Here is a 13,368-nt window from a genome sequence, read left to right on the forward strand (position 1 = left end):
GCGAGGCCTGGACAACGTATGCCAGCCAAGAGCGACGTCTCAATTCATTCCATCTTCGCTGCCTTCGGAGAATACTTGGCATCAGGTGGCAGGACTATATCTCCAACACAGAAGTCCTTGAAGCGGCCAACACCCCCAGCTTATACACACTACTGAGTCAGCGGCGCTTGAGATGGCTTGGCCATGTGAGCCGCATGGAAGATGGCAGGATCCCCAAAGACACATTGTACAGCGAGCTCGCCACTGGTATCAGACCCACCGGCCGTCCATGTCTCCGTTATAAAGACGTCTGCAAACGCGACATGAAATCGTGTGACATTGATCACAAGTCGTGGGAGTCAGTTGCCAGCATTCGCCAGAGCTGGCGGGCAGCCATAAAGACAGGGCTAAATTGTGGCGAGTCGAAGAGACTTAGTAGTTGGCAGGAAAAAAGACAGAGGCGCAAGGGGAGAGCCAACTGTGCAACAGCCCCAACAAACAAAATTCTCTGCAGCACCTGTGGAAGAGCCTGTCACTCCAGAATTGGCCTTTATAGCCACTCCAGGCGCTGCTTCACAAACCACTGACCACCTCCAGGCGCGTATCCATTGTCTCTCGAGATAAGGAGGCCCAAAAGAAAAAAAGAAAGAAAGAAAACTAATTTTGGTGTATATTGCTCCATGTAGGCTGACAGAATGCATTCTAATATACCACAATTTAATATAGAGCTAGTGCTTTCTTTCCAATTAAGTATCCGTGTAAGACATACTCTCTATAACACCATGATATACCATAACTTTGACATTAAACACATTATTAGAGTTTTCAGACATGTAACTATATAAGAAAATGGACAACACAAGTGTGGTAATTAAGACCTTTCTAGACCTCACTAAATTTTTATAATGTCTATTATATTTTAGAGTAACATAGATAAATGATCATTTCTAAATGCAGTGGTGTATAATTTAAACTTCTGTCAATAATAACCTTCAGTCATAGTATTACCTATGACATGGATTCACACGTTTATTTAGTCACAGAGAACATTTTGTTTTCTATAATCAGTAATGTACATTTGGACTTTATTTTAGTGCTTGCCACCTTTTTGTGCTTTGGTTCTTTGGTAAGTCTGGGCATTTAATCTCTCAAAACAAGTTTTGCAGATTTTTAAAATATGTAGTATGTATATACGATATTTATTTTTAAATCTAAAATTTCTATATGTAAACTAACACTTAACTGGTACGGCATTTCAAGATTTTGAACACCCAAGGTGAATAAATAACTGTGCTGCAATCCACCAATACTGTGCATTGTTCCCATTTGAACTCAAAACTGATGGGGATTTGGGACTGATTTCATACCAGAATAACATTTCTGATAGGGTGGCTTCAATATATACCAGTTTAGTTCAAATATATTCCCTCTATACATGCAGAGTAGCACTTAGATAGTGAGGTAGGAGCAACTACTTTGCTTTAGGGTCCAGGTTAATGCTATTACAAGAGCTACTTGGATAAATAAGACTTTTGGAAGAGAAATGCTGGAACATACTTCAGTGAAATATGCTAGCTGCTATTTTGGCGATAGATACAGAGCACTAATATAGACTCACACATCTCTCCCATGTAATTGCCTTATTGAATTTGACACATGGCTCACACAGCTTTCCTTGATCACATAATCCTGTCATTCTGAAATGATTACCTTTAGAAATGCACTGAAAGAAAAAGGGAATTGGATGCTGTTGACCTTGTCTGCCACCTTTGAAGGGATCTTTCCTCAACATAGTATGTAGGCCTAAATGTTTACATGGCACTGAAATTCGAGGTCACCGATACAAAGGTATCAAGTGCACACAACTTTTTGTATATATTGAATAATCTGGGTTTCGGTATTAGGACAAAGACGGTACAAAGGCTGTTTCAGCTTTACCGTTATTAGCCTGAGCGGTGAAGCCGTAACATTCAATTGGTTTGCTCTGCATCGCAAGTCTATTCTATTTGATTTAGAATTTATGTCAAAACTAATTAATCACAGTGATGTAATTTTTTTATTGATTCTAACAGTTCATACTTTGTGATTTTTTTTGGCAGACAGTTCTCCTACAATTACTAATATGTTTGACAACCTTCTATGCTGTATATTACATTACCGGCAGCATATTCTTTGGAGCATTCAGGTGAGAATTCCTGCTGCTATAGGAAATCCTAGATATTAACATTAAAATTTAAATATCTTGAAGAGTATTTTTGTTCCTCAGTTCTGCATTAATAACATTCCTGATATTTCACCCAAGCAACCATTTTAGGTGTATGAGTTTGATGTAGAGAGTCTGATAGGCGATTTAATCACAAGGGATATCACACCCAAACTTCGCCTTCACTTGACATCCATAAAGACCAATCAGCAACCTTTGCTGGAAATGGGCACTGATGGCTTTACCTTGGCTTTTTAAATCTTGCGAATATTATGCACAAATAAACACTCAAATTGTCATGGTAATAATTAACATAAGAACACAAGAAGTAGGAGCAGGAGTAGGCCATTCAGCCCCTCAACCATGCCACGCCATTCAATAAGATCATGGCTGATTTGTCCCAGGCCTCAACTCCTCTTTTGGGCCTGCTCCGCAAAACCCGCGACTCCCCGAGATTTAAAAAATCTATCTACCTCCTCCTTAAATACATTTAGTGACCCAGCCTCCACAACTCTCCGAGGTAGAGAATTTCAGAGATTCACCACCCTATGAGACAAGAAATTCCTTTGCATCCCCTTATTCTGTAACTATGTCCCCTAGTTCGAGATTCCCCCACCCATGGAAACATATTCTCAACATCTACCCTGTCAAGCCCCCTTAGAATCTTATATGTTTCAATAAGATCACCTCTCATTCTTCTAAACTCCAATGAATAAAGGCCTAACCTGTTTAGCTGTTCTTGATAAGACAACCCCTTCATCCCAGGAATCAGCCTAGTGAACCTTTTCTGAACTGCCTCCAATGTTAGTATATCCTTCCTTAAATACGGGGACCAAAACTGTACGCAGTACTCCAAGTGTGGCCTCACTAACACCCTGTACAGTTGTAACAAGACTTCCCTATCTTTAAACTCTAACCCCCTAGCAATAAAGGCCAAAATTCCATTTGCCTTCCAAATGACTTGCTGCACCTGCATGCTAACTTATTGTGGTTCATGTACAAGAACACCCAGATCTCTCTGTACTGCAGTATTTTGTAGTCTTTCTCCATCTAACTAATAATTTGCCTTTTTATTCTTCCTACCAAAGTGGATGATCTCAGATTTTCCCACATTGAACTCCATCTGCCAAGTTTTTGCCCACTCACTTAACCTATCTATATCCCTTTGCAGATTCTTTGTGTCATCATCACAACATGCCTTCCCACCTATTTTTGTATTATCAGCAAATTTGGATACACTACACACTGTCCCTTCCTCCAAGTCATTAATATAGATAGTAAATCGTTGAGGCCCTAGGACCGATCCTTGTGGCACCCCACTAGTTATGGCTTTCCAACCTGAAAAAGACCCACTGATCCCAACTCTCTGCCTTCTGTGTGTTAGCCAATCCTCAATCCATGCTAACACATTACCCCCAATACCCTGAGCTCTTATTTTGTGCAATAACCTTTTATGTGGCATCTTATCGAACGCCTTCTGAAAATCCAAATACACTACATCTACTGGTTCCCCTTTATCCACTCTGCTTGTTATATCCTCAAAGAACTCTAACAAATTTGTCAAACATGATTTCCCTTTCATAAAAGCACATTGACTCTGTTTGATTGCATTATGTTTTTCTAAATGCCCTGCTATTTCTTCCTTAATAATGGACTGTAGCATTTTCCCAATGACAGATGTTAAGCTAAGTGGCCTATAGTTTTTTGCTTTCTGTCTCCCTCCTTTCTTGAATAGGGGCGACACATTAATGGTTTTCCAATCCGCTGGTACCCTACCAGAATCCAGTGAGTTTTAGTATATTATGACCAATGCCTCGACCATCCCTGCAGCCACTTCTTTTAAAACCCTTGGATATAGGCCATCAGGTCCTGGCGACTTCTCTGCCTTTAGTCCCATCAGTTTGTCAAGCACCTTTTCCCTCATGATAGAGATTGTTACAAGTTCCTCCCTCCCATTTACACCTTGCTCATCTATTATTGTTGGGATGTTTATAGTGTCCTCCACCATGAAGACCGATGCAAAATATTGGTTTAAATTATCTGCCATTTCCCTGTTCCCTGTTATTAATTCCCCAGTCTCATCCTCTAAGGGTCCCACACTTACTTTAGCTACTGTCTTCCTTTTTATATACCCGTAGAAGCTCTTACTGTTTGTTTTTATATTTCTTGCCAATTTACTCTCATAATCAACTTACTCCCTCTTTATTAGTTTTTTAGTCATACGCTGGTTTCTAAAAAATTCCCAATCCTCTGGCCTACCACTAGCTTTTACCACGTTGTACGTCTTTGTTTTTGATTTGATACTCTCCTTAACTTCCTTTGTTATCCATGGGTGGGACATCGTTCTCATCGAGTCCTTCCTTCTGAATAGAATAAATGTTTGCTGAGTGTTATGAAATATCAGCTTAAAAGTCTGCCACTGCTCATCTACTGACTTTCCCTTTAGTCTATATTCCCAGCCTGCTTTAGACAACTCTTTCTTCCTACCTCTGTAATTGCCCTTGTTTAAGTTGAAGACACTGGTTTGAGACCCGAGTTGCTCACCCTCAAACTGAATTTGAAGTTCTACCATGTTATAATCGCTTCCCCCTAGAGGATCCTTAACTACGAGATCTCTTATTAATCCTACCTCATTACACATTACCAAATCTAAACTAGCCTGTTCCCGGGTAGGTTCTGCAATGTATTGTTCGAAGAAACAATCCCTGATGCACTCTACAAATTCATCTTCCATGCTACCCTTGCCGATTTGATTTGTCCAGTCTAGATGCAGATTAAAATCACCCATGATAATTGCAGTGCCCTTCTTACATGCCTTCATTATTTACTAATTAATATTTTGTCCTACAGAGAGGCAACTCCTCGGAGGCCAAGAGACCATTCCCACCCGTGATTTCTTTCCCTTGCTATTCCTCATTTCCACTCAAACTGATTCTACATCACGATTTATTACACCTATATCATTACTCACAACTACTTTTATTTAAAGCCCTTTTTAAAACATTCCCACCAATGAATACAAGAGAAGTGTAATATAAGTGTAATGTATTTACTCTTGTTAGGGAACTATCGAGGGAACAAAATTGGATAACACCCGAAAGTGGGCCCAGGAATCATGATGTCCAATTAACATGCATGTTCCTTCTGATGCAGGCAGCACTCAAACTTCATGCTACCTGCCAATTACTATCATCGTAGCGTGCAGCTAGCACTAAGTGAACTGTTGAGTGTCTGCACACCTCAGCAGGGGGGCCCAAGTTCATGTAAGGCGAGCACCACTTATAGCTAGCCGGCACTATTTAAAGCCAGCCTGCATTTCTTAAAGGAAGGTGCATTCTGGTGGCAGCAGGAGGCTGGGGAAGAGTGCCCGAGCAGAAAGAACTCAGAATAACAGTGCAGCAGGGCAGAAAGCATGCTCCAATGTTCTTCGATGCAGCAGTGGAGGCCTTGGTGCAGGAGTGGGACAAGAGGAGAGAGGTTCTCTATCCATAGGGGAACCAGGGGATCCTCCAGACAGATGCTGCAAAGGCAATGGGAACAGACAGCCTTGGCAGTCAATGCCAGCAGTGGAACTGGATGTAGTGCTGCAAGAAGTTCAATGACTTCATCCAAGTGGTCAAGGTCAATGAATGCATATTCAAATGTTATATCCTACCAACTGCATCACTAGCCTCACACACCACTCAATTCACATCAACCATGACTCATACTTCACATTCATAGTTTCAATTCACCCTCACATACCTAGCACTGCTGTGAGTCTCATATCCACATCTCACAGCTTGCACACACTGCCAGCTATTCAATTATGACAACCACATCACCCAAACAGATTGCACCATATTCACTGACACAGTTCCCTCCCTCTTGCAGGACAAGATGAGGCACGACCACAGACAGCAACAGCTAACTGGCGGGGGACAGGCACAGATGCAAGTCCTCACCTCGATGGAGGGGCAGTGCTCAGTGCTCAGTGCTCGCCATCATTGGAGCAACAATGACTGAGGCTGTGGCCAGCAGTGGGGTTGAAAACAATGAAGATGATGGCACGCTCATACCTAATCTTCCTTCTCAAATCCAACTTCCCACTCGTCTCACAAACTCTTATGATTTACAAGCAACAGATGGTTCAGGGATGCACCTCGTGCTCTCCTGCTCACCACTCACAGTAACTCTAAACTTGTACTTTTCTCCTTTCAGATACTCAAAAATTGCCATCTGGCCAGCCAATGGAAGAGGAAGAAGAGATTGATGTTGAAGAAACACTGTCACTCGCTCTCACACTCGCACCCACCAACTCAGATACTGACACTGCACATACTTTGGGGAGACGCTTAGAGGCGGGATCTGCATGAGGTGAGACATCAAGCATGAGTGGGATGCAGCCAGGGTAGGAGGCAAGGGTAACGCAGGTATCAGCTCGCTGAAGGGTGAGGTCACACACAAGTTCTGCTGTAGAGGACCCAGATGAGGAATTCGATGGGGTGGTGCACAGGAACAGGCTGATGGGTATTCACACAGAAATGCTTGATGCATTAGCAGGACTTCCAGAAAGCCTGCAGACACTGCCAAGGAGCACGGAGGAGTCCAGTGCCAACCTTGCACATGACTTTGTGCAGATCCTCGAAATCATCCTTTCTAGTGTGAAAATGGTGGCCAACTCCATTACCACACTTGTGGATCCAGCCATGATGCAGCGTCTGATGGCTGATGTCTCAGCTTCTATTACAACACAAGTAGAAGCCACCCAACATCTGTGTGCTGCAGTGGAAGCTCAGACTGAAGTTATGTAAGCTCAGCTTGTTGCCATGCAAGCTTAGACTGCTGCCAACATGGCTGCGAATACCAGTTTTTAAAGGGGCTTGCAGGGTCTCCTAGCAGTCCAGCACTCTGTCATCCAAGACATTGCTGAAGTGTCGTCCCAGGGGAGTGGCAGTGGCACCGTGGAGCCTAGTTGCGCATCAGCTGATCACTGAGAGAGTGAAATCCTACATGGTTGCCTATAACCTGGTCTGCCACAGCCAGCAATCAAATGAAGGTAAAACTGCAGGAATATGTTAGATCAGCACCCGGAAAATCTATCTTTTCCTTATCTTAGTGCCTGTTGGTGGTTTAACTCTGGCTACAAAGAACGCTGCACCTGTGGCAACACTATCTTCTACGATTTTTAGCCGATTGCCGTTGACAGTCAGTAGGACTCTGGCAGATTTACATTTGGGTGCCCCCCAGCTGCTGGAGGTCTGTGGTTCAGGAACTGGTGGTGCAAACATCTCACTGTCAGTAATATAGAAGTAGCCAACATGCTGGCATTACACAAATGAATGAGTTTTAACACTCCTTTCAAGGTTTCTGAATCACATTTCAGGCTAATCAGATTTTCTGTATGATCTTTATGAAACTAAAAGAAAACTCAGAATTCGTATTGAATATTTACTGTGCAAACTTGTGTATACTGCTGTAGGTGCTTCATCTTTAGTTTTTTTTATGACTGTCACTGTAATTGAACCCATAGATCATAAGATCATAAGAACTAGGAGCAGGAGTAGGCCGTCCGGCCCCTCGAGCCTGTTCCGCCATTCAATAAGATCATGGCTGATCTTTTCGTGGACTCAGATCCACTTACCCGCGCTCCCACTGTATCCCTTAATTCCTTTATTGTTCAAAAAGATATCTACCTTGGCTTTAAAGACGTTTACTGAAGAAGCATCAACTACTTCACTGGGCAAGGAATTCCATAGATTAACAACCCTCTGGGTGAAAAGTTCCTTCTTAATTCAGTCCTAAATCTGCTCCCTCTAATCTTGAGGCTATGCCCTCTTGTCCTAGCTTCACCTGCCAGTGGAAACATCCTCTCTACTTGTATCTTATCTATTTCCTTCATGATTTTATATGTTTCTATAAGATCCCCCCTCATTCTTCTGAACTCCAATGAATATAATCCCAATCTACTCAGTCTCTCCTCATAAGCCAACCCCCTCAACTCTGGAATCAACCTAGTGAACCTCCTCTGCACCCTCTCCAGTGCCAGTATATCCTTTCTCAAGTAAGGAGACCAAAATTGCACACAGTACTCCAGGTGCGGCCTCACCAGTACCTTATACAGCTGCAACATAACCTCTCTGCTTTTAAACTCAATCCCTTTAGCAATGAAGGACAAAATTCCATTTGCCTTCCTAATTACTTGCTGTACCTGCAGACCAACCTTCTGCGATTCATGCACAAGGACACCCAGGTCCCTCTGCATAGCAGCATGCTGCAACTATTTACCATTCAAGTAATAATCCTTTTTACTGTTATTCCTACCGAAATGAATGACTTCACATTTATTAACATTGTATTCCATCTGCCAGACCTTTGCCCACTCACTCAATGTATCTATGTTCCTCTGCAAAGTTTCACAGTCATCTGCACACTTTGCTCTGCTACTCATCTTAGTGTCATCTGTAAATTTTGAAACCCTACACATGGTCCCCAACTCCAAATCATCTATATAAATTGTAAATAATTGCGGTCCCAACACCGATCCCTGAGGCACACCACTAGTGACTGATTGCCACCCAGAATAGGACTCATTTATCCCCACTCTCTGCTTCCTGTTAGTCAACCAATCCTCTATCCATGCTAATACTTTACCCCTAACGCCATGCATCCTTATCTTATGCAGTAGCCTCTTGTGCGGCACCTTGTCGAAGGCCTTTTGGAAATCTAGGTACACCACATCCACTGGGTCCCCATTGTCCAGCTTGCTCGTAATGTCATCATAGAATTCCAAAAGATTTGTCAAGCATGACCTGCCCTTCATGAACCCATGCTGCGTCTGCCCAACGGGACAATTTCTATCGAGATGCCCTGCTATTTCTTTCTTGATAATAGACTCAAGCATCTTCCCCACTACAGAGGTTAAGCTAACCGGTCTATAATTCTCCATCTTTTGTCTACCTCCCTTTTTAAACAGTGGCGTCACATCTGCTGTTTTCCAATCAGCTGGGACTACCCCAGAGTCCAGCGAATTTTGGAAAATTACCGTCAGTGCACCTGCAATTTCTCCCGCCATCTCTTTTAGTACCCTGGGATGCATTCGATCAGGGCCAGGAGACTTATCAATCCTTAGCTCCATTAGCTTGCCCAACACTACCTCTTCCGTAATAATGATTGTTTCCAGGTCCTCACCTACGTTCGTCTCTTTGTCAATTACTGGCATGTTATTAATGTCCTCCACTGTGAAGTCTGATACAAAATACCTGTTCAATGCCTCGGCCATTTCATCATATCCCATAACTAAATTCCCCTTCTCATCCTCTAAAGGACCAACGTTTACTTTAGCCACTCTTTTTCGTTTTATATATTTATAGAAACGTTTGCTACCTGTCTTTTTATTCTGTGCTAGTTTTTTCTCATGTTCTATCTTACTTTTCTTTATAGCTCTTTTTGTAGCTTTCTGTTGACCTTTAAAGTTTTCCCAATCTTCTAGTTTCATGCTGCTTTTGGCCACTTTGTATGCCTTCTCTTTCAATTTGATAGCCTCCCTTATTTCCTTAGACACCCACGGCAGATTACCCCTTTTCTTCCAGTCCTTCCTTTTCACTGGAATATACTTTTGCTGAGCACTTTGAAAAATTGCTTTGAAAGTCCTCCACTGCTCATCAACTGTCCCACCATAAAATCTTTGCTTCCAGTCTACTTTAGCCAAGTCCTCCCTCATTCTATTGTAGTCCCCCTTGTTCAAGCACAGGACCCTGGTATTGGATTTTATCTTCACACTCTCCATTTGTATTCTAAATTCAACCGTACTGTGATCACTCCTTCCAAGAGGATCCCTAACTATGAGGTCATTAATTATTCCTGTCTCATTACACAGGACTAGATCGAGGATAGCTTGCTCCCTCGTCGGTTCCATTACATACTGTTCAAGAAAACTATCACGGATACACTCAACGAATTCCTCCTCAAGGCTACCCTGACTGAGCTGGTTCGACCAATCTACATGTAGATTAAAATCCCCCATGATACTTGCCGTGCCATTTTTACAGGCATTAGTTATTTCTTTGTTTATTGCCCGCCCCAATGTGATGTTATTATTTGGTGGCCTATAGACTACACCTATCAATGACTTTTTCTTCTTAGAGTTTCTAATTTCCACCCAAATGCATTCAACCTCATTCTCCATAGAACCTATATCATCTCTCAGCACCGCCCTGATGTCGTCCTTGAGTATCAGAGCTACACCACCTCCCTTACCTTCCTGTCTGTCCTTCCAAATAGTCTGGTACCCCTGGATATTTAACTCCCAGTCGTGACCAACCTGTAACCATGTCTCCGTAATGGCTACCAAATCATATTTATTCGCGATGATTTGTGCCGTTAACTCATCAACCTTGTTACGAATGCTATGAGCATTCAGGTAAAGTGCCTTTATGCTAGCTTTCTTACCCTCATGATTTCCAACATCTCTAATAATAACTCCTGAGTTATCCTTCCTTTCTGCTTCTTTCATAGTCTGCCTTGAACTTAAACCCTCCTGCACACATGTTAGCCTGCTGCTTACCTTTTTATTTATCATCATACTCCCTGTCGTTTTCCCTTTCCCTTCCCCCCCGAGTCACTAGTTGAGGAAGATCCAGAGATTGCCACATTCAAAACCTATCTCAGCTGCTGTTGTGTAGGCTACTAGGAAGAATTTAGGCTGCAGTAGATGTTGTTTAATATAGAGTGAAATTTTGTGATATGGTTTTCACATTTTTACTTTTTTCTGAAACTAGAACAAAGGTAATTTGTGGTGGCAGACACAGTTCTGTTAGTGTATCATTCAACCATTGCATTATTGCACACTCTTCTGTATAATACCACAATAAACAATTCCAATGACTTTTACCATGGCAACTGTATTCCTTGAAAGGAGAGAAAGGTGTCTAGACATATTGTGATGAGGTACAACAAAATGAGTAATCAGTTCAAATCTAAAACTGCTTCACTGGCACTTCATGCAACAGGTTTATTATTTCAATGGTTTCTGCATCTTTGGGTAAAACACCACCAGGATAATCCAGTTGTGCAACACATGTTTTTTTAAAATTCATTTCATGGGATGTGGGCGTCCTTGGCTAGGCGAGCATTTATTGCCCATCCCTAATTGCCCTTGAGAAGGTGGTGGTGAGCTGCTTTCTTGAACCACTGCAGTCCATCTAATATAGGTATGCCCACAGTGCTGTTTGGAAGGGAGTTCCAGGATTTTGATCCAGTGACAGTGAAGTCATGGTGATATAGTTCCAAGTCAGGATGGTGTGTGATTCGGAGGGGAACTTGCAGATGGTGGTGTTCCTATGCATCTGCTGCCCTGTTCTTCAAGATGGGTATGCCCATTTGTGATACGGAATGGTGGGAAATAGATTCAATCTTGATTTCTCTCACTTAGTATTAACCCAGCTTCATCTGGAGGAGGCAAACTTCGAAAATAAGTTAGCCTACGTCACATTCTCATTGAATGATTTAAGAGTGACACAGCCCAGGAACAAACCCAGCCTGCTGTCTCAGTTAAAGAGTGATATGTGACAATGTGGGAAAAGGAGTTATGTAGTAAGCTCTTCTTCTTGAACTGCTGCAATCTTATATGTGAAATTACTCCCACAATGCCATTAGGCAGGATGTTCCAGGATTTTGACTCAATGGTGATGAAGATACAGTGAAATATGTTCAAATCAGACTGGTGTGTGACTTGGAGGGGAATTTGAAGGTGATGGTTTTCCCATGCGCCCGCTGCCCTAGTCCTTTTAGGTGGTAGAGGTTTTGGGTTTGGGAAGTGCTGATGAATAAGCTTTGGTGAGTTGCTGCAGTGCATTCTGTTGATAATACACACTGCAGCCATGTTATGCTGGCGGGGGGAGGGAATAGGTGCTGAGGTGGTGGATGGGGTGTGGAGCAAGAATACTGCTTTGTCCTGAATGGTGTAACTGCATGTATCCAGGCAAGTGAAGATTATTCCATCACACTCCTGGCTTGTGCCTTCTAGGTGGTGGAGAGGGTTTGGGGAGTCAGGAAATAAGCTTTTTTCCACAGAAACCCAGCTTCTGACTTGCTGCAGCAACCATGGCATTTATATAGCTCGTTCAGTTAAGTTTCTGCTCAATAGTGAACTCAGGATGCTGATGGCGGTGTTGAATATTTGAACGTCATGAACTATCTCATTATTTGAGGAATTTTAAATGGAGTTGAACACTGTGTAATCATCAGCAAACAGCCCAAGGTCTGACCTTAAGATGGGGGAAAGATCATTGATAAAGTAGTTGGGTTTAGGACACTGACCTGAGGAATTCCTGCAACAATGTCCTGGGGCTAAGATGATTTGCCTCCAATGACCTTTGTGACCATTTACCTTTGTGATATGACTGCAGCCATTGAAGAGTTTTCCCACTGATTCACATTGACTTCAATTTTACGAGTGCTCCTTAGTGCCACATTCAGTCAAATGCTGCTTGATGTCAAGGGCAATGACTCTCACCTCACTTCTGGAATTCAACTCTTGTATCCATGCTGGGACCAAGGCTGTAAAAAGGTCTGGATCCAAGTGGTACCAGCAGAACCCAAACTGAGCATTGGTGAGCAGGTTATTGGTGAGTAATTATCACTTGATAGCACTGTCCACAACACCTTCCATAACTTTGCTGATGATTGGCAGTAGACTGATAGGGCAGCAATTCGCCATGTTGTACTTGTTTTACTTTTTGTGAACAGGACATACCTGGGCACTTTCCCATGCTGTCAAGCAAATACCAGTGTTGTAGTTGTAGTGGAACATTTCAGGAATACAGTCCTTCAGCATTACAGTCATATATTGTTGGGGTTTGTAGCCTTTGCTATGTCCAATGAATTTGGCTGTTTCTTGATGCTTCATGAATCAAACTGGAAGATTTCACCTGCAATGGTGGGAATCTCAAGGGAAGGCCAAGAAGAATCATCCATTTTTTTTTATTCATTCATGGGATGTGGCATCGCTGGCTAAGCCAGCATTTATTGCCCAACTTTAATTGCCCTTGAGAAGGCGATGGTGAGCTGCCTTCTTGAACTGCTGAAGTCCATGTGGGGCAGGTACACCCACAGTGCTGTTAAGAAAGGAGTTCCAGGATTTTGATCCAGCAACAGTAAAGGAACGGCGATATAGTTCCAAGTCAGGATGGTGTGTGGGTTGGAGG

At 42.6% G+C, this 13,368-nt stretch overlaps 1 protein-coding gene across 1 annotated transcript in view; it reads left to right on the top strand.

Annotated features, from left to right (window-relative positions):
- The first annotated feature begins 1,794 nt into the window (after positions 1 to 1,794).
- tmem244 (transmembrane protein 244) overlaps positions 1,795 to 13,368 on the top strand; it is a 56,299-nt gene continuing 44,725 nt past the window's right edge. The window contains exons 1-2 of the mRNA XM_068028562.1: positions 1,795 to 1,827; positions 2,079 to 2,164. Coding sequence (XP_067884663.1) covers positions 1,795 to 1,827; positions 2,079 to 2,164 — 119 coding nt within the window. The remainder of the gene's footprint in view (positions 1,828 to 2,078; positions 2,165 to 13,368) is intronic.

This window comes from Heterodontus francisci, chromosome 3, assembly GCF_036365525.1.
Source record: "Heterodontus francisci isolate sHetFra1 chromosome 3, sHetFra1.hap1, whole genome shotgun sequence".
NCBI classification, from domain to species: Eukaryota; Metazoa; Chordata; class Chondrichthyes; order Heterodontiformes; family Heterodontidae; genus Heterodontus; species Heterodontus francisci.